This window comes from Strongylocentrotus purpuratus, unplaced genomic scaffold, assembly GCF_000002235.5.
Source record: "Strongylocentrotus purpuratus isolate Spur 01 unplaced genomic scaffold, Spur_5.0 spur5_scaffold_21, whole genome shotgun sequence".
Lineage (NCBI taxonomy): Eukaryota > Metazoa > Echinodermata > Echinoidea > Camarodonta > Strongylocentrotidae > Strongylocentrotus > Strongylocentrotus purpuratus.
In genome coordinates, this window is record NW_022145607.1 from 30,607,461 (window position 1) to 30,634,139 (window position 26,679).

Sequence of the window (26,679 nt, forward strand, 5' to 3'; positions counted from 1 at the left end):
TTGACAAGAAGTATGATAGTGTGACATGAGGCTGAGTATGACATGTTGGAAGAAATTCTTGTTCTTTCTACCATTTTTTTTTTTGTGTGTGTGTGTGTGTGTCTAATTTTGTGTTTGTTTAATAGTTAAACAGAAAAACACAGGAAAGAACACTAATGATTTGATATCCCTCAAAGTATATATACACAATTAAGTGAGAGAAAAAATCAAAAGAAAAGAACTATGAAACGGCAATATGAAGTTTCAACCTGCTGAAATACACGGAACAAAAATGTGATTATTATAGATATGCTTAATAGTTGTTCTATAATGATTTATGATTTCTCTTGATGGTTTATCAGAGAGGGGTATGAGAGAAAAACAAGACTGACCTATAGCTTTTCTCGCAAGTGTTGTGTATGAAGAAAAAATATTAGAGTAAGAGGAGGTGAATGCTGGTTCCAAAAAATATACACAGCGCACATAGGAATGGTAAGTTATATGATTGAGTTATAATCATGTCCCAATATTTATTCCAAAAATATATTCATAATGTGGGCAAAGGGCTTGTCTTTTTATGAACTTCTTGATACGTAACGTTATGCTTTGACTAAATAAAAAGAAAAATTCCTCCCTTTAACAAAAATATGTATTTAAATATACAATACAGAAGTTAACGATATTTTTAGTGAATTATATTCCAATACTAAAATTTCAAATAAATTAGATTGGTCTTCTTCAGTTCTCCGAAAAGACTGAAAAGGATCCCAGGGCCCCGTCTTACAAAGAGTTGATATCAATCGTAAGTTATTTGCGATTGATATCAATCGTAACTATGTACATAAGAGATAGGAGACTGCAAACTTGCGATTGATTGGAGGACTTACGATTGATTTGTATCGATCGTAACTCTTTGTAAGACGGGGCCCAGGGGAGGATTTCACTAACGCGCGCAATGCATCGCTAACCCTGCGCAGGGGCTTGAACCCATCGCAACCTCACCGAACCCATCGCACATGGACGATGAGTTGCTTATGGATTTCACTAAGCGCCTGCGACGGGTTAACCCGTCGCTAACTCATCGCAGCTTAGCGGATGCTCAAAGGGTGCTCGCAGAGCTGCGATGAGTTCAAAAACGTAACTTCCTGTCTCAAGGTCAAATACTGGCGCGAAAACTTTTATAAGTTTTTGTACACCGGTACGGTGTATGGAGGATTTCGGATGTTTTGCAAGGTATTTTAATCATGGCTCGCCTTCTTTACATCAATAACGCGAGAGCACTTAATAGAGAGCGTGTTTTTAGGGATAGGACTAATCCATTGGATACATTAAACGATAAAAAGATGCACAAATATTATAGGTTTACGCGACAGGGTGTGATGAGAGTTATTGACTTGTTGGAGGAGAGAATTGCGCCGTTGACGCAGAGGAGTCATTCTATTGATGCGAGGTTGCAAATTTTCGTTGCTTTAAACTTTTACGCAACCTCAGATTTTTATTCCAGTGTACTCAAAGATCATGGTGTTTCAATTTCAACTGTTTGTAGAATAATTAATCGTGTGACAAAGGTGCTTGCTAGTTTGAAAGAACAGGTAGTAACATGGAGGCCGGCGGGTGAGAAGCAAATGGAATTTTTGGAGTTGAGTGGCTTCCCGATGGTCGTCGGAGCCATCGACTGTACTCATGTATGGCTTGACGGCAGTCCACTAAAGACAACCGAATATGCGTACGTCAATAGGAAGGGGTGGCATAGCATCAATGTGCAATTTGTCACCGATGCAAATTACAACATAATCAACGTCTGTGCACGCTGGCCAGGGTCTGTCCATGACTGCAGAGTATTGGAGAATTCCTATGTTGGGCAGGATTTCCAGCGTGGAGAATTGGAGGGAGTTCTCCTCGGTGACTCGGGCTACCCCCAACGATCATGGCTCATGACCCCTTTCCGCAACCCCCAAACACATGCTGAACGTACCTACAATAGGTAAATCTATTTTACTAAATTGAATTAGGTCTACATCATAATACTTTAACCGTTGGAATTAAAAAAAAAAAATACATATATATACCGTAGACCCTATTACCCTCTGGACAATCCCCAGGACCCCCCCCCCCCCCCCCGTCAAGCTACTTAGCTTATTTCTGTAGCCCTCTTGCATCTAATTTACTTAATAATGCATTCAATATATTTTTTTAATTTCGTTTATTATCTGTATATCAAACCATATTATGTTCATGAAAATGTATGATGAAAAAAAAGAAAAAAAGATGCAGAAACCAAATCAAATCAAGGAAACCACACCCCCCCCCCCTGGAAAATCAACACAAAGTCAAATTCCCCTCGCTGAAAAATTACCCCCCCCCCCCCTTGTTCATGAAAGGGGAAGCCTACCCTGATAATCCCTTCAAAAAAGTACCATGGTAACCACGTTTTTTTTGGACCAAATTACCATCCACCATGTATTTCATTGTTTTGGTACCATGATAACCATTAAAAAAAAATCATGGTTACCATGGTACTTTTTTTAAGGGATTATTTCGTTTTGATAAAAGCAAACTTTTTGTGGGGTAATTGTCCTCTTTTTTCATTTCATAGAGGGTAATTTTCCTCTGGGGGGGGGGGGGTAATTGTCCTTGGGAAGTGGTTTTCCTGGGTAGGGTTTTTTTTCTTCATTTCATAGGGGGTAATTTTCCTCTGGGGGGGGGGGTATTGTCCTTGGGAAGTGATTTTCCTGGGTAGGGGGATTTTTTTCATTTTATAGGGGGCAATTGTCCTTGGGAGGGGGGTTTAATTTTATAGGGGGTAATTGTCATGCTGGCAATTGGCGGGGGGGGGGGAGTTGTCAGGGGTCGCTTGTCCTACAGCCATATGTTATACATGTTTGTAGGTCTATGTTCATGTATAAGATTATTTTTGATTTATACAATGTGATTCATATTACATGTATATGACCCTTGACCTGCTTAATTATTACAACTGCTATACTGCAGTGTTATGTAGTACATCTTCTTCATTAAAAAAAAATAGATTAATGTAGTTGCATTGCCGTCCTCCATCAACGACTTGTTTTGATTGATGTAATATGTTACAATGTAGAGTTTTCTGAAAAATTATGGCATATTAAATTCAAATGGAAGAGATCCTGCAGTGCTGCCACATAAATATCAACAATCTATTAAAAAAAATATTATGTCAATTATGGGAAATTATTTTATAGTGTATCTGATATACAAATATAATTATTGGTTATTTTTTCAATTTTTGCAATACAGGGCTCACATGAGAGGACGAGTAGTTGTTGAACAGACTAATGGACAGATCAAGAAGAAATTCCCTTGTCTGAGAAGAGGCCTAAGAGTAAAACCAAAGAAGGCATGCCAGATCATCATTGCGTGCACCGTGTTGTACCGGTTATCAAAGGACTGGAAAGAACCCTATCTTGGACGAGACCATGAGCTTCCTGATGTTGGTGTTGATGACTTTGATGGCCCTGTCAACAATGAGGGATATGCAGCACGAGCCCAACTGGTTGCCAGATGCTTTACTTGAAATCTGCTATATCCAGAGACATTGCTTTTCTATTTTTAAAGTACTTAGAAATGCATTGCTTATTGATGATGGTATATGACCCAGAGTCTACATATTGAACATATCCATGTACATTATTATTTTGATTTACTTGAACATTGAAGGTGGCAATGGGATTTGTATGTAAACTGTTTGTATTTTATATACTGTAAATATTATCTTCAAAGGTTCAATGAAAAAAGGGTAATACATGTTTGTATAATGAATATGAACATGTTATGAAGATATAATGTTAAACCATATTAAACTTGAAAATAAGAGATTTTAAGTTTTAAGATTTAAGTATTATTCCAAATTAAGGAGATACTAAACACACAATAAAATGGGTTCAAAATGTTGAACATTCTTTATTTATATATATTTGCAGATTTCTTTCGTATAAACACTTTGAGCATGTGATACATTAATGCCTGTGTCATCCTGTAATATACACAGAATGTAGCAGGACAGAACACTTTAATTATAATGTCTACTGCTCAGCATGCGTTTGGATATCTGCAGCTGTAGATTGGGGAGTGGCAGTCAATATCTGCAGGCACCCATGAATTCCTTGAAGGGTAGTGAGAATCCCTTCAAGAACCTCGACCTTTCTATGCTCGTTTGCAGCCATAGTTTTGTTGAGGGAAAGTAAGTTGACCTCATCTGTCTCTTTTTTCGCAGCTTTCTTCCCCTTCTTCCTCTTTCTCTTTCCTTCCTGCTGAGATTCCTGAGACTAAAATTAAGATATAAGATAAACAAGATTAATAACGGTATTAATAAATTATAGATTTTCTGTTGGAAAAATAGAAGAAATTGAAGAAGCAAGATTTAAGTGTACATAAGGGGAGGTAAAAAACAATTGTTCTATGTAAATAGAGGACATATGAAAGTGCACTGCGGCTCAGTGTTATGAATGTGGCCTCGTTTCCAGTAATGATGACTGCCTCTTGTTTCAAGTTACATGAACCCTTTGCTACTAATATCACTTTGTTTTGTTGATAATCTATACATGTAAGTAATACCTTAACCTGTAGACACGATCATTTAAGTTCCAAATTTTTATCCAAAATATGTATCTATCTACTATATATAGATTTGAGATGAACCTCCTTTTCTCATTCTTCATTTTGACTTGGTGCTAGCCCTGAAGACTTGAATACCAGCTATACTGATTTACTTGTATATATATCGGATTTTACTAGCATGCATATATTTTCTGTGAAAGTAAATATGAACTTGAAATTTACACTTACATCTTCGGTTTCCGTGTCCATTCTTGTGGCAGGCCTCTGTTAGAACAAAAATACTGTGATTGAACATTTCAAAAATCAAAGTTTAAAGTTTTATTTCATTTCATGTTATACAGCCTGAACAGATTATGTATCAGAGTCATTGGCATCTATTGATGTAGATGTATTCAATTTAAATATTATAATAATGATGAAAACAATAGTTTTAAAGCCCCTAAAAAAATGGGCTGGCAAATTTTCACTTAAAATTGTATCATAATGTGAAAGAGGATGTCATTTAAGGCACATTTTTGCAAGGATTTTTAAAACATATGTGTTTGAAGTCAGTTATTGATGAAAGAATACAAATTTAGTCTTTCTGCTTACAACAGAAATTTTTAGCCAGTGGGGGAATAGTTTAAGTGAAATTTTACCATCAAATTAATTTTGGGCTCCCAACACTTTAGAGGGGCTTTAACAATAAGATTTGTATATGTTTATTAAAACAATGGAAACAGATGTTAGAAAAGACAATGTCAAGGGGTAAATGACTGGAGATTAGTTTCATGAAATGTATGAAAACACTGATGGATATCTTTCATGGACCGAGTCTATACCTTCCTAACAGTCTGTATAGCTCCTTGTAGTGAAGTCACAGTTGCTGGTACTCGCTCAATAGAAAGTGCAGCGTGTTGCTGCAGAGAGACATACAAGACCACATTAATGCTATGCAATCATTATGATCCTTACCCAACATATAGTAACCCTGATGTGTAATCATACAACCCCCCCCCCCCCACTTGTTACAGGGACTATAGGGGGGAATTGGTGTCAAAATCTAAAGAAAACCCGGCCACATGATGGAAAAAACTACTCCCAATACTTTTCTGATTTAAAATCAATTTAAATTTTCTATTAATAAATGGTAGCATTCAAACCTAAAAACATTTATCAAAACAGTAATAAAAAAGGGTTATAAATGTGTATATATATATCTATATATATGATTATATTATATAAAGAAAATCGTTAAGAATGCACAATTAATGAAAAATGTACATGTAGTACGTAAATGCTGACATGAGTGGGGTATGACTTTAAGGATAATTAACATCTTGGTACAACTCTTTTCAGCAGAATAATAAAGTCAAATGAGATTGCTAAAGAGAGTAAAGGGAAGAGAGTGAGAGAAAAAGAAAGAAAGATAGAGAATAGGAGAAAGAGAGCGAAGGGAAAATAATATGAGAGGGAGAACTAGAGAGAGAATGGGGAAAAGGAGAGAAAAAGAGAGAGAGAGAGAGAGAGAGCGACATTGATCATGGAAAACTGAATCTTACCTTCCTTACATTCTCTTGAGATGTTTGTGATGAAGTCACAGTAGCTGGTACTACAGAAACTTCTGCATGTTGCTGGAAGGAAAACGCAAGACCATATAGTGTTATTCTATTATGTTTATTGTTTTAGTCACTTTGTATATTAAAGGTATAGTCTATGCATTTAAGCACATCTTACTACACATCCACCCCACCCCCTTCTAGAAAAGAAAAAATCCTTACATCAGGCCCATGTGTAAAAAAAAAATGAAATTACACCACAGCTTCCATAATTAGGTTTCCTTTGTATTAAAGGACGTTGACATCCCAAAGATGAAGTAAGAAGAGATAAGGTCTATTCCACCCTTTCCCCCCCCCCAAAAAAAGGTTAAAATATTTGCATTTTCTGGAGATGCATCACAACACCCCCCCCCCCCCCCCCCTGGGACACACTCACACTTCAACAGAACTATGAAGATCGTTTAAAACTTTTACTCTTTATATGCTTTAGCATAATTAGCATTCAAAGTGGAATTTTGAAGAAGAAAAAAATTATGCCTTGCTATGATCAAATTCATAAAATTAACAGCAAGAGTAGATGCACATTTAATGTACTTGTAGACCCTCTTTTTATTAATAATCTTACCTTAACAACTTCTACACCGTTCTTGTGTGATCCACTTGATGGGGCCTAGAAATATGAAAAATCATTCGTGGAATTAAGAAGCATTATACACTTTGGCCTCTTGTATTGGGTACACATGTACTTCTTGGGCTTTGTTGGAGTCAGTTGCAGTTTGCTGTTGAAAGTTTGCATTTTAAGTTTTAAGTGTAGTTGTTAGTTTCAAGTAGCAATTTATTTTGATTATTCCTACATGTAAGTCACTCAATATAATGGGCAGTTATTCTTGTTATTCATTCTTTTACAACAATGTACTACAGCTAGGAGCTGGGAATATTATGTTTTAACAAACTTTAACTACTGGTGTTGTTTGGGGGGGGGGGGGAAGACTGCAAATTCATGAAGCATATGATGCTTTCATAATAACAGGAACTTTGTTTCAATTTTGAATTAACATCTATTGTAATAAAAGTAAATAGGTGTATTATTTAAGAGTTGAAAGCTTTTTGATATATTCAGAGCCAGAATGGCATTAACTCTATAAACAATAAAGTAGTTAGTGCATGTACTTTTGGCTCTCAACAGACGATTCTCATTCACTTACAGTTTCAGCCATGTCAATGGGAGCTATGCCGTCCCTGAGCTCATCAGGTAGTGCCTGCAGCACCAGCTCGTAGAGTCTGTGGGCCGGCACAAAGCCTCCTCCACCTGTGACAGTTGAGAGAAATGCATGTACATGTATATCAATTAGAGTTTATGTGATACAATGCTGATTTTATCAAAATGCCAATGTAAAATATGCATTTAAAGTCAATAGTCAATATCACGAAGGCAACTTTAAATACAAATTATTCACAGAAGACAATTCTATCTTGAAGTGTTTCTCATGTACTATTCTAAAGGAATTTGATTGCTAACATAGATCATATAACATACATTGAGATTTGCATGAGAAGACATTCCACGGATCAGTCAATTAACCTTTTTCAAGTGTAAAAGGAATAATTATGTACTTTTTTTTTTTAATAATTATTTTTAAAACAAAATCCCAGAATGATACAAATCTAATAAAAGTTAGTGCATGGTGGTTTCCTTACTTCCTTATACTTCTTTTCACTTGCCCACAAGAGCCTTTCTCCTTAAGTTTAAGACAGTCTGATTTTATTATTAGGTCTAGTCTAAATTTTTAATTACTAAATCTATGTGTTGTACATATTGTGAAATAAATCAAGAGAAACCTACCAGTTCCATGCACTTGCTGCTTCCTTTGTGTTGAGTATTTTTTGGCCTTAGAAGCCAAGTCCTGCCATTTTTTCCTCAGCTTCGCCCAGGACCTGTCTGGGCGACCCCCTGCTGCTACTATGTGCCTCCGGCACTCCTCCCAAGCATCCGTCTTTTGGCGCTCCACGCCCAAACTTCCCCTCCCGCCACTCCCAAAAAGACGGGATGCGTGTGAGCCCACGAAGCTGCAGAGGGCCACCACCTCATGGTCCTCCCAGGGCTTTCCTCTCTTCTGAAATTTAAAACAAAAACAACAATAGATCAGTGGGAAAATTCATCATTTCCAGTTCCAATCCACTTAATCCACAGACTATTTTTATTTATTTATTAGATCTAGACCCTAGGGCTAGGCTAGACCTAGAGTCTAGATAGATCTAGGTCTAGATCTAGACGTAGATTTCTAGACCTAGAGTAGACTTGAGTCTAGGCCTAATTGATTTTTTTTTCTTTTCCATTGTCACTGGGGGGGGGGGGGGAAGATTGCCTCGTTGTTGTTGTTGTTTTAGTCTTAATAACTAAATAAGGGCGTGTGTCATTCAATTATAATTTTTACTCGGCTGGTTGTGCCCTTAGCCTATAGGGTCCAGATCTAGATCTAGAGATCTCTTAATTTATCCTGAGAAGGTGATAGCCCTAACTTAGGCTTGCATGGCCTAGAATTCTACTCAATAAATGAGGATCACATTCTACGATTTAAGTTTGAAAATACCCTTCCCCCACGTTTTGCATATCGCCTAGATTCTAGGCCTTATATGCATTATACCTAGATCTAGGCCTAGGCCATTATTAGTAGCCTAGGCCTATTTAGAATGCAGCTGTTGTCTTGCTGAGCAAAAAAAAAATGATAGATTCCCTAGACTAGATCTAGGATCTAGACCTAATTAAACTGTTAGGCTAGACCTTAACTTAATTGTCTTGGGCTGGCGTGAACCACTTTTTTTTGTCTATTCTGACAAAAATGCTATGAATATTGTTAAGTTTTTGAGGGGCTGTATCTTTTTGATAGAAACATCGGTGAGTCTTGAACTTTGAAAAGTATTATTCTGATTACATTTTTTACTCAAATATCCAACAAAAATGGTGACCGGGTTTTGAAACAGTGTGTGCCATCTTAACATCTAATGTAGATAGCAATGTATTCGCCGCGCACGTTCATAGACTATGCACAGGCGCAGCAAACCCACCACGAAAACTTGGCGATGAGCCATAACAAAAACAAAATCGTAAACTCCTGTGTTGATGAATAGTTTTGAAAAACCACAATCTAATAGCAACGAAACTTGTAATTCTAAATTAACTTACGTCACTGGCATCATGCATGTTGCTTGAATCCATTTTCAACTTTTGTTGGTGAAGTATCAAGTTGTTGCAGTTAAAACTGGCGGGCAAAAGGACGCTAGTAATATAGCGATGCGATTGACCTCATCCTCGTTCACGAAGACTTTACTCATTAAAAATGCATCGCTGCTGCGACGGGTTTAGTGAAATCCTCTGACTCTACTCAACGCAGCTGCGATGAGTTGAGTGCGAACGATGGGTTGGGCGATTAATCGCTCGGCAATGTTAGTGAAATCCTCCCCAGGACCTGTCTGGGCGACCCCCTGCTGCTACTATGTGCCTCCGGCACTCCTCCCAAGCATCCGTCTTTTGGCGCTCCACGCCCAAACTTCCCCTCCCGCCACTCCCAAAAAGACGGGATGCGTGTGAGCCCACGAAGCTGCAGAGGGCCACCACCTCATGGTCCTCCCAGGGCTTTCCTCTCTTCTGAAATTTAAAACAAAAACAACAATAGATCAGTGGGAAAATTCATCATTTCCAGTTCCAATCCACTTAATCCACAGACTATTTTTATTTATTTATTAGATCTAGACCCTAGGGCTAGGCTAGACCTAGAGACGAGTCTAGATAGATCTAGGTCTAGATCTAGACGTAGATTTCTAGACCTAGAGTAGACTTGAGTCTAGGCCTAATTGATTTTTTTTTCTTTTCCATTGTCACTGGGGGGGGGGGGAAGATTGCCTCGTTGTTGTTGTTGTTTTAGTCTTAATAACTAAATAAGGGCGTGTGTCATTCAATTATAATTTTTACTCGGCTGGTTGTGCCCTTAGCCTATAGGGTCCAGATCTAGATCTAGAGATCTCTTAATTTATCCTGAGAAGGTGATAGCCCTAACTTAGGCTTGCATGGCCTAGAATTCTACTCAATAAATGAGGATCACATTCTACGATTTAAGTTTGAAAATACCCTTCCCCCACGTTTTGCATATCGCCTAGATTCTAGGCCTTATATGCATTATACCTAGATCTAGGCCTAGGCCATTATTAGTAGCCTAGGCCTATTTAGAATGCAGCTGTTGTCTTGCTGAGCAAAAAAAAAATGATAGATTCCCTAGACTAGATCTAGGATCTAGACCTAATTAAACTGTTAGGCTAGACCTTAACTTAATTGTCTTGGGCTGGCGTGAACCACTTTTTTTTGTCTATTCTGACAAAAATGCTATGAATATTGTTAAGTTTTTGAGGGGCTGTATCTTTTTGATAGAAACATCGGTGAGTCTTGAACTTTGAAAAGTATTATTCTGATTACATTTTTTACTCAAATATCCAACAAAAATGGTGACCGGGTTTTGAAACAGTGTGTGCCATCTTAACATCTAATGTAGATAGCAATGTATTCGCCGCGCACGTTCATAGACTATGCACAGGCGCAGCAAACCCACCACGAAAACTTGGCGATGAGCCATAACAAAAACAAAATCGTAAACTCCTGTGTTGATGAATAGTTTTGAAAAACCACAATCTAATAGCAACGAAACTTGTAATTCTAAATTAACTTACGTCACTGGCATCATGCATGTTGCTTGAATCCATTTTCAACTTTTGTTGGTGAAGTATCAAGTTGTTGCAGTTAAAACTGGCGGGCAAAAGGACGCTAGTAATATAGCGATGCGATTGACCTCATCCTCGTTCACGAAGACTTTACTCATTAAAAATGCATCGCTGCTGCGACGGGTTTAGTGAAATCCTCTGACTCTACTCAACGCAGCTGCGATGAGTTGAGTGCGAACGATGGGTTGGGCGATTAATCGCTCGGCAATGTTAGTGAAATCCTCCCCAGGACCTGTCTGGGCGACCCCCTGCTGCTACTATGTGCCTCCGGCACTCCTCCCAAGCATCCGTCTTTTGGCGCTCCACGCCCAAACTTCCCCTCCCGCCACTCCCAAAAAGACGGGATGCGTGTGAGCCCACGAAGCTGCAGAGGGCCACCACCTCATGGTCCTCCCAGGGCTTTCCTCTCTTCTGAAATTTAAAACAAAAACAACAATAGATCAGTGGGAAAATTCATCATTTCCAGTTCCAATCCACTTAATCCACAGACTATTTTTATTTATTTATTAGATCTAGACCCTAGGGCTAGGCTAGACCTAGAGGTAGTAGAGACGAGTCTAGATAGATCTAGGTCTAGATCTAGACGTAGATTTCTAGACCTAGAGTAGACTTGAGTCTAGGCCTAATTGATTTTTTTTTCTTTTCCATTGTCACTGGGGGGGGGGGGGGGAAGATTGCCTCGTTGTTGTTGTTGTTTTAGTCTTAATAACTAAATAAGGGCGTGTGTCATTCAATTATAATTTTTACTCGGCTGGTTGTGCCCTTAGCCTATACTATAGGGTCCAGATCTAGATCTAGAGATCTCTTAATTTATCCTGAGAAGGTGATAGCCCTAACTTAGGCTTGCATGGCCTAGAATTCTACTCAATAAATGAGGATCACATTCTACGATTTAAGTTTGAAAATACCCTTCCCCCACGTTTTGCATATCGCCTAGATTCTAGGCCTTATATGCATTATACCTAGATCTAGGCCTAGGCCATTATTAGTAGCCTAGGCCTATTTAGAATGCAGCTGTTGTCTTGCTGAGCAAAAAAAAAATGATAGATTCCCTAGACTAGATCTAGGATCTAGACCTAATTAAACTGTTAGGCTAGACCTTAACTTAATTGTCTTGGGCTGGCGTGAACCACTTTTTTTTGTCTATTCTGACAAAAATGCTATGAATATTGTTAAGTTTTTGAGGGGCTGTATCTTTTTGATAGAAACATCGGTGAGTCTTGAACTTTGAAAAGTATTATTCTGATTACATTTTTTACTCAAATATCCAACAAAAATGGTGACCGGGTTTTGAAACAGTGTGTGCCATCTTAACATCTAATGTAGATAGCAATGTATTCGCCGCGCACGTTCATAGACTATGCACAGGCGCAGCAAACCCACCACGAAAACTTGGCGATGAGCCATAACAAAAACAAAATCGTAAACTCCTGTGTTGATGAATAGTTTTGAAAAACCACAATCTAATAGCAACGAAACTTGTAATTCTAAATTAACTTACGTCACTGGCATCATGCATGTTGCTTGAATCCATTTTCAACTTTTGTTGGTGAAGTATCAAGTTGTTGCAGTTAAAACTGGCGGGCAAAAGGACGCTAGTATATAGCGATGCGATTGACCTCATCCTCGTTCACGAAGACTTTACTCATTAAAAATGCATCGCTGCTGCGACGGGTTTAGTGAAATCCTCTGACTCTACTCAACGCAGCTGCGATGAGTTGAGTGCGAACGATGGGTTGGGCGATTAATCGCTCGGCAATGTTAGTGAAATCCTCCCCAGATCGATAAAGCCCTCTACGTCAAAATCGGAACATTTGGAGCGGACCATTTAAATTTTCATCAACAAAAAATAAACAAGCGTGACCGGTGACCGTGGCAGTTCGGGATGTCCGTCAAAAGACGATGAAATTGTAAGTTATTTACCTTGTTATGTGCCACTTCATAGTCTTACAATACAAATAACATTAGTTCTGTTCTTGTTTAAACCTAGTATCTGAATACCTGTACAGTACTATAATAAGAGAATATGGCTTTCAATATTCAAATTCAACTTTCAAGAACGCCGGAAATAGTAATGCCGCTAGGGAAAGGAGCGGGCGGCTGGCCGTGCTGGTGGCCGATGCGGCTGGCAGTGTGCAGTCTGGTGTTGGGGTGCTGGCATGGCACTGGTTCGCGTTCCGGCCGTCTGCGTTATACTTTATACTAGATCTAGAATTACTAGACAGAAATAACCATCAGGTATTGGAATTCTTGGGAAGAGTTCCTATGTAATGTACCCATAGATCTACACAGACGATACTTACGGCTCGCACAAGTGGGGGGGGGGGGGGGGAGGGATTACTGTAGTAATACTAGCGACAATGACTTTTGCAACGGAATTGGAATCTGGTGAAAAATTTTCCCCTCAGTTTTTTGGCGCTTCAAAACTGTGACCATACTTTTGACCCGTAACTCCGGCGTAGAGAATAGAGATACCCTACAAGCGCGTAGCTTTATTCTTTTTATTTGAGGAGGGCAGTAGTGAGCATGCAAAGCATAGTCTAGAGTCTATGCAAATTATAATGATTTACAAAGCGCGCTCCGTAAGGGGGTGTCCGAGGCGCGGAAGCTTTGACGTTTCATTAAATTATTAGAGAAAGAAGACGATTCGTTGTACTTGTAGGCCTACCCTTGACTCTTAATTAATCCTTGTATGAATTCAGTTTCCCCCCTCCCTCGTAAAGCAAGGAAGGTTTGACGTTTCATTAAAGGCACACTGTCCTTCTTGTAGCTACTTGATCCCTCTATATAGAAAATTTCCCAAATGGGTGCCTGTTGGTCCCCATGATCCTCTTTTTCTTATGTTAAATGAGAGCTGAGTTAATGAGGTAGTCAGCTGTCACATTGACCTCGCTGGCTCACTGGGTGGTCTTATCCCTACTGGCTGAAGTAGTAAAGCCTGCCTTTAAATTATTAGAGAAAGAATACGATTCATGTTCTTGACTCTTAATATTTGTCTTAATTTTTCAAAAATGTTTCTTCGTCTGCTCCTTTTTCTTCCTATGTCCTCCTTTTTTCTCTTCTCTCTTTCTCTCTCTCTCTTTTTTTTTCCTGGCATTTTTTTTTTGGGGGGGGGGGGGGCAACTGCCCCCCCCTGGCTATGTGCCTGATACGCTACACTAGCAGTTTAAACTGTGGAATTCATAAATGTACCACTACTAAGTTATATATTTAGTTTAATTAGCCCCCCCCCCCCCCCCAAAAGAAAAAAAAAAAAAAAATCAAGAAGAATTGGGTCCATCATGAATTTCTTAGGGTATTTCTTTTCTCAATCACTAGATCGTGATCAGCTCCACTCCTGGCTCCTCGATCTTGTGACCTACTAGTGTGCGTGTGTGTGGAATGAAGAAACTGACCCAGACATGGAAGCAACAGAAGGTGTCAAAACTCCGGGACAGTTCCTTCACCACCGCCAGCAGCAAGACCCAGTTGGTACCATCCCAAGATGGTGGCAAGATATCCCAAGGTAGCACAGGCTCCCATGGAGCCACATCCGCAGCACCCACCCCATCGGCCAGTGGGGGAAGTCGGAAAAGATTAGGGCAGCATATTCCAAGACAAGCTGTTCCTGTGTCGGTCCCAAAGCCAGTTCACGGTGGAGCAGAGGGAGAGAAAAGAGAGAAGGAGAATGAAGAAGATTTGGCAAAGAAGAGGAAAGTTGGAGGTGCGATTGGTGATCAAAGCAAGAGGCGTTCACCTCGATTGCAAAAAGGAAGAGACCATGCTCGTTCTCCTCGTGTAAGTCTTCTTTCAGTCTTCCTGATATGTTGTGAAAGAAATTTAATGAATTTTTAAAATATTTTTGCATCATTAAATGTCTCTTGAATATATTATTCAGAGCTTGGAGAGCTCTGGTTGATAAAATGCACTGGCATTGAATAATAATAATAATAATAATGTAACTTATATCGCGCCAAATCCACTCTGTGGAGTGCTCAAGGCGCGTGTAAACAGGAAAAACGATCAAGACTTGAAAAGGAATGTTTTGAGATGAGTTTTGAAAGAATCAGAAGATAAACATTTTTTGATGTCTTCAGGAAGGCCATTCCATAATTTAGGACTAGAGTATACAAATGATCTTTCCCCCCACGTTTTGGTAATTTTGGGGGTCACAAGAAAATTGGAAGTGGATGAGCGTAGAGGTCTTGCAGGAGTGTAGTTTTGGATTAGAGAGATAAGGTATTGAGGAGCAGAGCCGTGAACGCAATGAAAGGTAAGCAACAAAATTTGAAAACAATGCGATCTTTTACTGGGAGCCAGTGTAGCGACTGCAAAACTGGGGAAATGTGGGTACGCTTGGTGGTCAGAGAAACAATACGAGCTGCAGCGTTTTGAAGCTTCTGGAGTTTGGACAGTAGATTCTGGGGTAGATTGATTAGGAGGGCATTGCCAAAATCAAGGGTAAATATTTTGATAATTATAAAGTATGTAGTTGAAATTAGCTTATCCTCATGAAGAATTTATGTTAAATATATTGATTATGTATTTATGTATAACTTAATTTTTTTTTTTCAAGTCAAACTTAAAAGGCAATTGTAAGTGAATAGGTGCCGTTTCCTTGAATTGAGCAGGAAGATTTTGAATTATTTGAATGACGACGATGTTAACAAGAAGATACATATCTCAAGTGTGTTTATTATTATTTCCTTCAAACAGCCCGTAGAACTCAATCACTCCTTCCAGTCGTCGTTTGGTGGTGATTTTGACTTTGACGATGATGTTCTTCTAGCTGTTGAGAAGGCAGAGGCAGACTTCAACAAGATTCAAGAGGATGCTGTCCCTCTCCAAGAAAAAACTCAGCCAAAACAGAGTTGTGAACCCACAGGCTCAAGAACTGTACTGGGTGTTCAAGGGGAGATTTCTAGCAAGAAAGAAGTATTTTCTGGTCACAGTGCGAAAAGTTTAGGCACTTCTTCAGGGTTTGTCATTAATTGTACAGCAGTCGGTGAGAATACATGTAAGTCAGCAGTTAGAAGAAATTCTGGAATTGAAAAAGCAGGTGAAATTGTAAATAAACAGGAGAGGACTAAGGCCAAAAATTTGACAAAGATAGATGATAGAAAATGTTCCCCATGTCATGCAGTAGATGTAAGAAGTGACCCTGATAGGAAAGGAGAGGTCAGTCTTCCTAAACAAGTGCAATACACAGCAATCATCGCTACAGATGCAAGAAGGGACAGTGACATCCCTCAAAAGAGTAACGTCTCTCCTTCAGATCTATCACACATGCCAAAGATTTGCCAGCTGAACAAAAATAGCACCAAGAAAGGAAATAAACATGCACCTTCTAACCAACCACTTCGAGAAGCTACCACAAAGACTTCTTTCAAGACTGCTGGTAATAGCTCTTCTGCCCATTCACCAGTAAAGGTCAAAGGGAACATTTCCAGACAAGGTTTATCCGATGAGGTGAGACATTCAGGAGAAGGTCTGACCCTCAAAGGAAGCACTAGCACATTCCTTGATTCGATACTGGTGGCAGATGCAGAGGTACCAGATGGGCAGAAGGAGGCCGTGGTCTTCTGTGAGGACTCGCAAGATCAGGATAATGATATTCCATGGTCAAAAACTGGTGCGATGTCGGGGAAACACCAGGACCCTGTGAAATTCCCGCATAGTGTGAAGCCTCATCAAGCTAGTTCTCTTGGAAGAGGATTTACACCTGGGAAAAGTATCAGGACTGGACAGAAGGCAAGCAAGAAGAACCCACAAGGTACGTTGATTGCTGTTTCAATCAGTCACAACACTCACAATGTAGGAATGTTTTTAAGTCATTTCAACAAATTGACCCAAATTCACAAAGGAGGTTTAACTTTATCCATGGTTTAAGCCCTCACTTAATACATAACCCATGGTTTAAAAATTAGCGCAAAATACCAAGCATACCTTGCCTTGCGCGCGTCTAAAATTGGAGCTCTGACTTTGTCACGCTTATTTTGCGCTAATTTTAAACTATGGGTTATGCAAATGAGGATTTAAACCATGGGTCAAATTTAAACCTTGTTTGTGAATTCGGGCCATTGAGTATGGTATACAGATCCTACGGACCATGCGAACAGGAATCTCATTTTTTATATTTTTAAACTTTACATTTTATTTCAGAGTGATATATTTAGGTTGGGTGAATTTGTGCTAGTTGAGATAAAGATATGTTTTTAGTGTTTATCATATGATGTGATAAATATAGCAAAAAAAGGCTATTTGGACACTTTATCGAGCTGTGCAGATACATTTTATGAAATTAATCCATTGCTTTGTTGAATTAGTTTTACTAGTTGCATTTTATTATTCAGTATCATGTTCATGCAAGTTTTTTGTTCTCTCTGTGTTACCTGAATTGCAATAATGCTTGATTGATATGAAATTTATTAATTTACAGGTATCACTCTGATGCGCTGTGCATATAGAAGATGTTGGTATTCAAAGACAAAAAAAAATGAATTGATTTAAATTCTTTTCCACCATGAACTATTTCCATTTACAGGTTATGCAACCCGTCGTTCATCGACTAGCCCCACTAATACTGCAACCACGCCCAAACCTATCAATCGCTCCACCCACAAGAGATCCCCTCCCTTGACCCCCATCTCCCCTCCTCCCTCCACCTCCCCTGCCCGTGACCAGCTGCTCCTGTCGTCATGGGGTCTGCCAGACGTTGTTCTCCAGCAGTACCACCGGGCTGGCATCACCAAGATGTTCCCCTGGCAGGTGGAGTGCCTGGGGGCAGGGCGGGTCCTGGAAGGAGGGAACCTGGTCTATGCAGCGCCCACCAGTGCAGGTAAGAGTAGGGCGGGGCGGAGATTTAGATGTACAGTGAAACCTGTCTATAGTGACTGCCCAAGGGAAACACAAAAAGTGGTCTTTGTAGACAGGTGGTCTTTGTAGACAGGTTCCTTTAGTGCATGTTTGAATGAGAAACCATTTTCAAGGGAAACAAAAAATGTGGTCTTTGTAGACAGATGGTCACTAAAGCAGGTTTGACTGTATATTAAAACAAGAAACTGTGATCACTTAAAATGATGTGCACTGCTATTTCTGATTATGTAATTTTCATGTTATAGCAACCACCTCTCTTCTATCAGTCTATGAACCAATAGCCATGGATAAACACTATTGTCTGTCATAGAACTATCAGTATAATATTAAAACAACAAAAGTAGTCTGTAATTCGCCCAGAAATTATCACTTTTTTTTAAATGCATACACTCATTAAATTATTCAATGTATTTTCAGGTAAAACCCTTGTTGCAGAGCTTCTGGTCTTGAAGAAGATCCTGGAAACTAAAAAGAAAGCCCTGATTATACTACCCTTTGTATCGGTTACAAGGGAGAAGATGTTCTACTTACAGGTATGTATGCAGTCTTTGATTAAGATGAAAAAGTAGTTTCTTTCCGCTGTATTGCCCAGCTTTTACTTTAGCGATTGATCATGAACAGGGTGGATTTACAATTAACAGCGGCCCAAACTTCTAGCCGGAATGAATGCAATATTTTACCCCGTTAAGCTATTGGAACCTTCACCACTAAAAAATTCTGATTTAAAAATCCCCTTTGAAATCTCCTTATGTATATATCATTGCCACAGCTTATATTTTTGTCAACTTTTCCCTACTACATGCATGTATCACATGAAATCAACTAAACATTGGTGTCGCTAGATGGCCCTCTAGATTTTGAAACCACAGTCTCTTGAATACAGTGAATCCTTGGAGATGAGAAAGGCAGTTTTTTTCATCAGGTGGTCTTCTAGTACATATTTCATTAAGAAATACTTCTTAAGGAAAACAAAGCTATGTAGTCTGTATACATGTATACAGGTAGGCGCTGCAAAAATTCACATACCTACTTTGAAACATACACTTAAACTACATCTACAAGCAGTAAGTGTTACACAATATGCTTTGAGTGTTGAAAGTATTTGAAGTAATGAGTTGACTTCGTGAATGACTCCAGGACCACAGTCTTGTATTAAAGATTACAAAACCATAAGAAAATTTATCAAGGCACTAAATTATACATTTTTGTTGTGCTCATTTTTAAAGCAGGGTGGTTATTTCATTTTTTTTAAAATACAACTATGAGTGCTAATTCTTACCCCTTTTCTTTTTTCTTCTCCCCGCCCCCCCCCCCCCCCCCCTCATCCTTCTGCATCTAGTCTATGTTTTCTGAGGCTGGGGTACGGGTTGATGGATTCATGGGCAGCCATTCCCCTCCTGGGGGCTTAGCAAGTACAGACATTGCAATATGCACCATAGAGAAAGCAAACAGTCTGATCAACAGACTACTAGAAGAGAAGACAATTGGCCAACTCGGTAAGTCAACTGAGAGCAAATTCACTTACTTTTTATAATCTTTGTGTCATATTTTTTACTTGTATCCAATTCCTTTTGTGCTTAAACTTCAGCCATCCGTTTTCGATGGTCACTCAAATGCAACCAACCCTGAAACCTTAAAAAAAAACTAGTTGAACACATTTAGTGAATAAACAGTCTAACCTGTATATAAAGTCCGCTCAATGGAGACAAGAAACGTGGTCTTAATAGTAAGGTGGTCTTTATGTACAGGTTCCATTAGTACATGTTTTCATGAGAAACTATTTTCAAGGGAAACAAAGAGTGTGATCTTTGTAGACAGGTGGTCTTTCAATACAGGTGGTCGCTAAAGCAGATTTGACTGTACACATTGATGACACCTTTGTTCTGTATTTGGTATTGAAGGGATAGTTGTGGTAGTTGAGCTACTGTACATGTACATATGATTGGAGATAAACATAGATGGTATTAAACTCTTGCTCACTATTGAAGATCAGGGACCCGTTTCACAAAGCCTTTTTTCAATGACAAATGACAAATATCAGTGACAAATCTGCTGACAACCAATCAGAAGCATGGGTTTCAGTAGCTTACATTATAACAACAACTGTCATTTGTCACTGATGACAAGTTTTGTGAAACACCCCCCAGATATGTGACAGAGAGGGGAAAGATTTATAATCAGAGTTATTAGGCAATTGGGATAGATCCTTTGCGTTCAAACAGATGAATACATGCATAAATAGCAATGATAACAGCATCTTTCTCCTGTGTTTGGTATTACAGGTATAGTTGTGGTAGATGAGCTGCATATGATAGGGGATTCACACAGAGGGTATCTACTGGAGCTCTTACTTACGAAGATCAGATACGTGACAGCAACCACATTGAAGTCTCCCGGGGACGGTGATGGCGCTAGGCAAAGGTAAGTTGATGATTGATATTGTCTTTTATGTGGTGAGTTTTTGATTATGTTCTTTCGTTCTTTGAATGTCATGTGGTGTGTACATGTATGTGTGCATTATTTGTATAGGCTTTTACATTAGACCAGACATTGCCCTACCTCCTCAGACATGGGCCCTCTTGTAAAACAGTTGTCTTTCTTTTATTTAAGCTATGGTGTTAACATGGCAAAACAAATTTTTATTTATGTACATGTGCAAATACTCATATCAATTACCAAAAAAAAAAGTGATTGAAAACTAATTTCCTTTCCCGGTTCACTCCCTGTCTCTCTTTCTTTCTTGAACCTACATCTATCTTCCTCTATTTCTCTTTCCTCTCTCTCTCTCTCTCTCTTTGCTATCCCCTACCCCTCTATTTTTATTTCCTCTCTCTCTCTCTCACTTTCCCATCCCCTACCCCTCTATTTCTCTTTCCTCTCCCTCTCTCTCTCTCTCTCTCACTCTCTCTCTCACACACACTTTCCCATCCCCTACCCCTCTATTCCTCTTTTCTCTCTCTCTCTCTCTCTCTCTCTCCCACACCCTGTCACCCCTACCTCTCTCTTCTAACCTTTCTCTCCATCTCTCAGTAATCCTATTCAGATTGTAGGCATGAGTGCTACCCTGCCCAACCTAGACCTGCTGGCACGCTGGCTGGATGCGGACCTCTACCGTACGGACTTCAGACCCGTACCCCTCACAGAGCATGTCAAGATTGGCAAGGCTGTCTTTGACTCCTCCATGTCAAAGGTCAGGGAGGTCAAGCCACCATTTGAGGTCAAAGGTCAGTGGAGTGCAGTAAAGGAACGCATCTTCATTGAGTCTTGAGGTCACATGATAAAGCAAACTCCTGTTTAAAAAAATCACAACAAAATATAAACCATTTCATGTGTTAATTCATAGCCAGTGGGGATATGGAAAATAGTTGCTGCTTGAAACAAAATCCCCAAAGAAAGTATACTTTTCTTTGTATCATACTATTGCCCACGTCTCTTAAGTTTAGGTTCGTTCAGATATGACCTGTAAAAATGCTGCAGTTTTTTACTTAAATGCATGGCAATTGCGTGAAACAAAGTTCTTGAGATCTGTGTTATAACATACAGAAATGTGACGCAAACTGCACTTAATGTTATCATTTATAAAATGCAATGTCTTTGCAACCTCATAACTGAACAAGGCCTTGGGGTGAATGAGGAAATTCTATCCTAAAGTTTAATTCCCTGTTGTGTTTTTTCTTTTCTCAACAACCTCCACTTCAGTCGATGAAGACCAAGTGTTCTCCTTGTGTTTGGAGACGATTTCCAAGGGCAACGGTGTGCTGGTGTTCTGCCCCACCAAGAACTGGTGCGAGAAGCTGTGTGAGATGATGGCTAGAGAGATCTATAACATGCATCAGGGGCAAGTCACCACAAATCAAACAGGTAATGATTATACAGACTGTATTCTAACTATGATGATGTTGAAGATTGATAATGATGATGCTGGTGGTGGTGGAGGTTGTGGTTGTGATGATAATGATGATGGTAGTGCTGCTGTATGATGGTAGTGGTGGTGGTTGTGATGATGATGGTGGTGGTACTGATGATGATGATGATAATGGTAGTGGTGATGACGATGATGATTGATGATGGTAGTAATGATTATGTTGGTGGTGGTGATAAAAAACTGATAATGATGATGGTAGTTGTGGTGGTTGTGATGATGATGATGGTAGTGGTGGTCGTGATGGTGATGATGATGGTAGTGGCGGTGGTTGTGATGATGATTATGGTGCTGGAGGTGATCATATCGGCCATGATCAATATTGTGATGGTGATTATGATGATTCCGATAAGGATAAAGCTGTCATTTATTTCAAAATATTGCAGGTATTTTCAACAACACAAATTACATTTTTACATTTCGCATCAGCCCTGGCATTCCTGTGACAAAAGGGTTCCTAGAACATTAAACTACTGCCATCTGTATCATCTCATTGCAGGTTTTGTGAAAGCATCCAACATGCTACCTTTGAAGCTAGACCACGCCTCTCTGAGAGATGTCGTGGAGCAGCTGAGAAGGACACCGGTCAGCATCAACTCAGTCCTCAGAAAGACTATCCCATGTGGCGTCGGCTACCACCATGCAGGTAACAAGAATTATATACCTCTCTTTATAAGTCTAGCCATCTGATTGGTCGAAATTTAGCCATGCCTGCCTACCAGTCAATAGTCTTTTGAAAAGTACCCTCATACCCGCCTACCAGTCAATAGTCTTTTAAAAAATGGGTTCATGGCAGGATATGTGCACGTTCCCTTGAGCCTATAAAACAGCCAGGCCTCTCAAAGCAGTCGATATCTCTATACTAGCTGTGAGATCTTGTCCAAGTCATCAATACTTTTCACTTGGGAGGGGGTGGGGGAGGGGGTTTAGGTTGATTTTGGGGTGTTATGTGCATGAGGTTCGTGTTTTACACTGTATTACATCATTTGAGAGTGGGGTCCAGAGTCCAAATCTGGGGGACATATGTGAGGAGCTGTGAAAAACATCATCAGCTGTATATCGTCCAAGTAATCAGTACTTTGTAAATGTGTGTTTTTATGTTCCATGAAGGGGAGGAGAGGGTTCATATCGATTTGGGGGTGTTGTATGCTTGAGGTCTGTGTTTAGGGAAGGGGTCCTTACTTGTAGACCTTCGGGTTACAGTTATTTAATTAATCTTTTTCTTTTCCCGGCATCCATGTGAATCTCTTCTTGTTTTGTATTCAATAATTATGATAATAATAATTCTCTTATGCCCCACTTTTTTAATGGGCAATTGTGTAAAAAAAAATTCCCAAGAATACCTTTCAACATTGTACTGATCTCTTGTTCTATCCCAAGGACTCACATTCGACGAGCGAGACATCATAGAGGGCGCTTTCCGTCACGGCTTCCTCAAGATCCTGGTGGCCACTTCCACTCTCTCCTCGGGGGTGAACCTTCCTGCTCGGAGGGTCATCATCAGGTCAATAATGTTCAACCGAAAGGTCATTGACCCCCTGACCTACAAGCAGATGATCGGAAGGGCTGGGAGGAAAGGAATCGACACAGAAGGTGCAATTGAGATATTACTTTTCTTTTCTTTTTCAAGGAAATTCTCTGTCTTTAATCATTACTTTGTACATGTAAGTACTAGTATGTAAGTACAGAACTATGCCTTAAAATATTTTCAAAGCAACTTCTGCGGTGCAAATTATTCAGATCAGTCTTTTAGCAGCTTCATCTACAAACAAAAATAATATTTGGGAATCAGAAATATGTCATTATAATAAGATAGAATGACAAGAGAGGGAAAAAGGAAGAATGGCTTATAATGGCAGACACAAGTCAACAAATTTAGAAAAAAGAGACACATAGTGTGTAGTAGGGTAGAGAAGGAGAGGCAGAGAAAGAAATGAGAGGGAGAAAGTTATATAAGAGAGAGAGAAAGAAAGAGAGGGGTGGAGAAAGGGTGTTAAACTTGTTGCAATTATGAAAATTAAGAAAACAACATAAAAAACAAGCTTGATTATTCTGTTTGTTCATATGCCACATTCTAATTCTTGTAGGGGAAAGCATCTTGGTATGTAAGACAACGGAGAGAGACAAGGCATCTAAACTGATGAGAGCTGAGCTACCACCAGTCCAAAGCTGTCTGATTAAGAGCCAGGGTGATGACCTCAGTAACAGCCTTAAGAGGGCCATCTTGGAGGTGAGTCACTCCAGGGGGGTGTTTCACAAAGACTATAAGGTCGACTTTAAGTTGGACTTAACTATGGCAGGCCATTAATGCCACAACTTTCTCTCACCATTTACTGGCATTGGTCTCTCAAGGGACATACAAATCATGGTCACAAATCTACAGAATTTACATTTTTTAATAATTCATTATTGAAGGAAAAATAAATAAACACAAAAGGTGGTCTCTTTGTAGACAGGTTCCTTTAGTACATGTTTCAGTGAGAAACCATTTTCAAGGGAAACAAAAAATGTGGTCTTTGTAGAAAGGTGGTCACTAAAGCAGGTTTGACTCTAATACAGTCACAGTAATGAGGTACACCCAAAAAAAAATTGTCTGTCATCTTGGTTTGAAAGTAATCTTTCTGATAGATTTCAATATGTAGTTTATAATAATAATTCCTCCAATTTTTCTTCTATTACACGGCATACCACAAGGTTCTATCCTTTTTTTTTTTTTTTTTTTAGGGCGAAAAAGAGGGGTGTGGTTAATACACGAGGGCAGTTTATACAACGTTAATTTCGGTATGGTTATTGATATCTGCAGCCTGTAGTTGTTTATCCTGTAAAATGAAGGCTACCTTGAACTAGTCTCTATTTGAAGACTCTTAGATATTGATAACATGATGAAGTCATTGTTGTGGCTTCATAGACCAAACAGATGACTTTTTTAAATATTGTATTTGTCTGTATATTACCATTGATAATTACATGAACATGTACCATTTTAAAAACTTCTAAGAGATGACATTTTCAACTTCTCTTTCCCCATCGTAGATCATTGCTAGTGGTGTAGCGTCCAGCCCTACGGAGGTTCAGGCGTACGCATCCAGCACACTCCTGGCTGCAAGTCTATCAGAGGTCAAGACAGATGATCAAGGGTCAGGGGTCAACACGGGGTCAGCAGTATTGTCTTGCGTCAAGTTTCTGGAAGAAAATGAGTTCATTAGACTACAGAATGTGGAGTGTGAAGGTAATAATTAGTTCAAGTATAATTTATACATCATTCTTCACTAGCAGGGTTTTAAGCATTTCTAATATTAAATGTTGATGTAAATATGCCCCAATTACAAAACCCTAACAAATACGATAAAACTGTTGAAAACAATTTGAAGAAATTCACAAAAATACCTTGAACATGATGGTTAAAGGTAAAGACCAGTTTTGGAAACGCCCCCCTCTCAACAAATGAAATGGAAGCTCTTATTACCAATCATGTGAAAGAATCTGTTTTGACTAGTACATGATGAAACAAATTTTGCCAAGACACCGCCTACTAATTGAAATAGTTGGTAAATCATTATATTTATCCGGACCAGATAGATATCGCGCACGTGTCGCCTAGTCCCATATACATATTTCTGTTTACAGTGCTTGTAACTTTACCAAGACTGGGCCAAATTTCTTATCATTTTGATGATTCCAGAACCTTGCAGTACACACCAATACTTATATGCTAGATGATCAACCTTTTCTGATCGATTCCACGTTTCTTTCACAATGCAATCGCATGACCAGAACTAGTCTTTACCTTTAAGTGCCTTTTATTTTCAACTTAATATTTGGGGCTCAAGATATTTCTTTCAATTGTGTACTTCTTGATGAATGTTTTTTTTTCTTCATTTTTATCTTTCTTTTCATTAGTGAGCACTAAAAGCAGATATGGAAGCTAAAGTCTTAATAAAAACAATTACTTGAACACAAATTTAGAAATAGTATGTGCTTAAAATGGTCATTACTTATGACTACTGAACCATTCACATATTTAAGGTTAATAAAACAAAAATTATATTTATATTCAGTAGGCTAAAGGTTGCACCATGTTAGAGAGGTAATCTTTCTTGAGCTTATAGTTCTAAAGAGAACTAAAGCACCGATTGGAGAGGATGGGTAGTAGGATGCAGGTTGCATGGTGCAACCGTTAGACTACTGTATATCTACATCACCATGCAAGCCGATACTTATAAGCAGCATCCAAAAATGATGTTCTTGATCAAAACTGAATTTCGCAGGTGAAACCACAGAGAAATATTGTCCAACCCAGCTTGGGAAGGCTACTTAAAAAACAATTACTTGAACACAAATTTAGACATCTTATGTGCCTTACTAAACCAATCACATATATCACATTAAACAACATATGTTCTTGATCAAAACTGAATTTCACAGGTGAGACCACAGAGAAGTATTGCCCAACCCAGCTTGGTAAGGCTACTTTAAAAAAAATTACTTGAACACAAAATTAGACATCTTGTGTGCTTTACTAAACCAATCACATATTTCAGGTTAATAAAACGAAAAATGATGTTCTTGCTCAAAGCTGAATTCCTCAGGTGAGACCACAGAGGAGTATTGTCCAACCCAGCTTGGTAAGGCTACTTAAAAAACAATTACTTGAACACAAATTTAGACATCTTATGTGGTTTACTAAACCAATCACATTAAACAAAAATGATGTTCTTTTTTAAAACTGAATTTCCCAGGTGAGACGACAGAGAAGTATTGTCCAACCCAGCTTGGTAAGGCTACCTTGTCTTCAGCGCTCTCACCGGGTGAAGCTCTCCAGGTGTTTGCTGAACTGCAGAAGGCTCGCAAGAACTTTGTCCTGGAGAACGAACTTCACATCCTGTACCAGGTGAGCTAGGAGAGTCTGTGCTCTGGTGAATTGCTGTTTAGTCTACAACGAGTTCGTCCACTACCCATTTAGTCTATTTCCATGTGGTCTACACCTAGCCTGTGTACTATTCACATGGTCTAATAATCATT

At 39.1% G+C, this 26,679-nt stretch overlaps 3 protein-coding genes across 5 annotated transcripts in view; 2 read left to right on the top strand and 1 right to left on the bottom strand.

Annotated features, from left to right (window-relative positions):
- The first annotated feature begins 926 nt into the window (after positions 1 to 926).
- On the top strand, positions 927 to 3,918 carry LOC115928000 (putative nuclease HARBI1). Its single transcript, XM_030994486.1, has 2 exons — positions 927 to 1,963; positions 3,253 to 3,918. The coding sequence occupies exons 1-2, from the start codon at positions 1,224 to 1,226 to the stop codon at positions 3,527 to 3,529; spliced, it is 1,017 nt and encodes a 338-aa protein (XP_030850346.1). The 5' UTR covers positions 927 to 1,223; the 3' UTR covers positions 3,530 to 3,918.
- LOC115928001 lies at positions 3,664 to 10,922 on the bottom strand. 3 transcript variants are annotated; one of them, XM_030994488.1, is made up of 9 exons: positions 10,830 to 10,922; positions 9,578 to 9,756; positions 7,954 to 8,045; positions 7,316 to 7,419; positions 6,736 to 6,780; positions 6,114 to 6,185; positions 5,394 to 5,471; positions 4,801 to 4,836; positions 3,664 to 4,280 (listed from the first exon to the last, which is right to left on the bottom strand). In XM_030994488.1, exons 1-9 carry the CDS (start codon positions 10,860 to 10,862, stop codon positions 4,038 to 4,040), a joined length of 882 nt encoding a protein of 293 aa, XP_030850348.1. In that variant the 5' UTR covers positions 10,863 to 10,922; the 3' UTR covers positions 3,664 to 4,037. The 3 variants fall into 3 exon arrangements, with proteins under 3 accessions (XP_030850348.1, XP_030850349.1, XP_030850347.1); XM_030994489.1 differs by lacking the exons at positions 9,578 to 9,756; positions 10,830 to 10,922 and adding an exon at positions 9,295 to 9,387 and having other exon boundaries at positions 6,123 to 6,185; positions 7,954 to 8,224; XM_030994487.1 differs by lacking the exons at positions 9,578 to 9,756; positions 10,830 to 10,922 and adding an exon at positions 9,295 to 9,387 and having other exon boundaries at positions 7,954 to 8,224.
- Positions 10,923 to 12,687: 1,765 nt separating this feature from the next.
- LOC583312 (DNA polymerase theta) overlaps positions 12,688 to 26,679 on the top strand; it is a 33,082-nt gene continuing 19,090 nt past the window's right edge. Inside the window, exons 1-14 of the mRNA XM_030994492.1 lie at positions 12,688 to 12,790; positions 14,199 to 14,657; positions 15,576 to 16,632; positions 17,404 to 17,697; positions 18,153 to 18,268; positions 19,075 to 19,231; positions 20,018 to 20,137; positions 20,750 to 20,959; positions 21,435 to 21,596; positions 22,157 to 22,303; positions 23,038 to 23,250; positions 23,745 to 23,887; positions 24,691 to 24,886; positions 26,397 to 26,548. Coding sequence (XP_030850352.1) covers positions 14,262 to 14,657; positions 15,576 to 16,632; positions 17,404 to 17,697; positions 18,153 to 18,268; positions 19,075 to 19,231; positions 20,018 to 20,137; positions 20,750 to 20,959; positions 21,435 to 21,596; positions 22,157 to 22,303; positions 23,038 to 23,250; positions 23,745 to 23,887; positions 24,691 to 24,886; positions 26,397 to 26,548 — 3,363 coding nt within the window. The 5' untranslated portion in view covers positions 12,688 to 12,790; positions 14,199 to 14,261. The remainder of the gene's footprint in view (positions 12,791 to 14,198; positions 14,658 to 15,575; positions 16,633 to 17,403; positions 17,698 to 18,152; positions 18,269 to 19,074; positions 19,232 to 20,017; positions 20,138 to 20,749; positions 20,960 to 21,434; positions 21,597 to 22,156; positions 22,304 to 23,037; positions 23,251 to 23,744; positions 23,888 to 24,690; positions 24,887 to 26,396; positions 26,549 to 26,679) is intronic.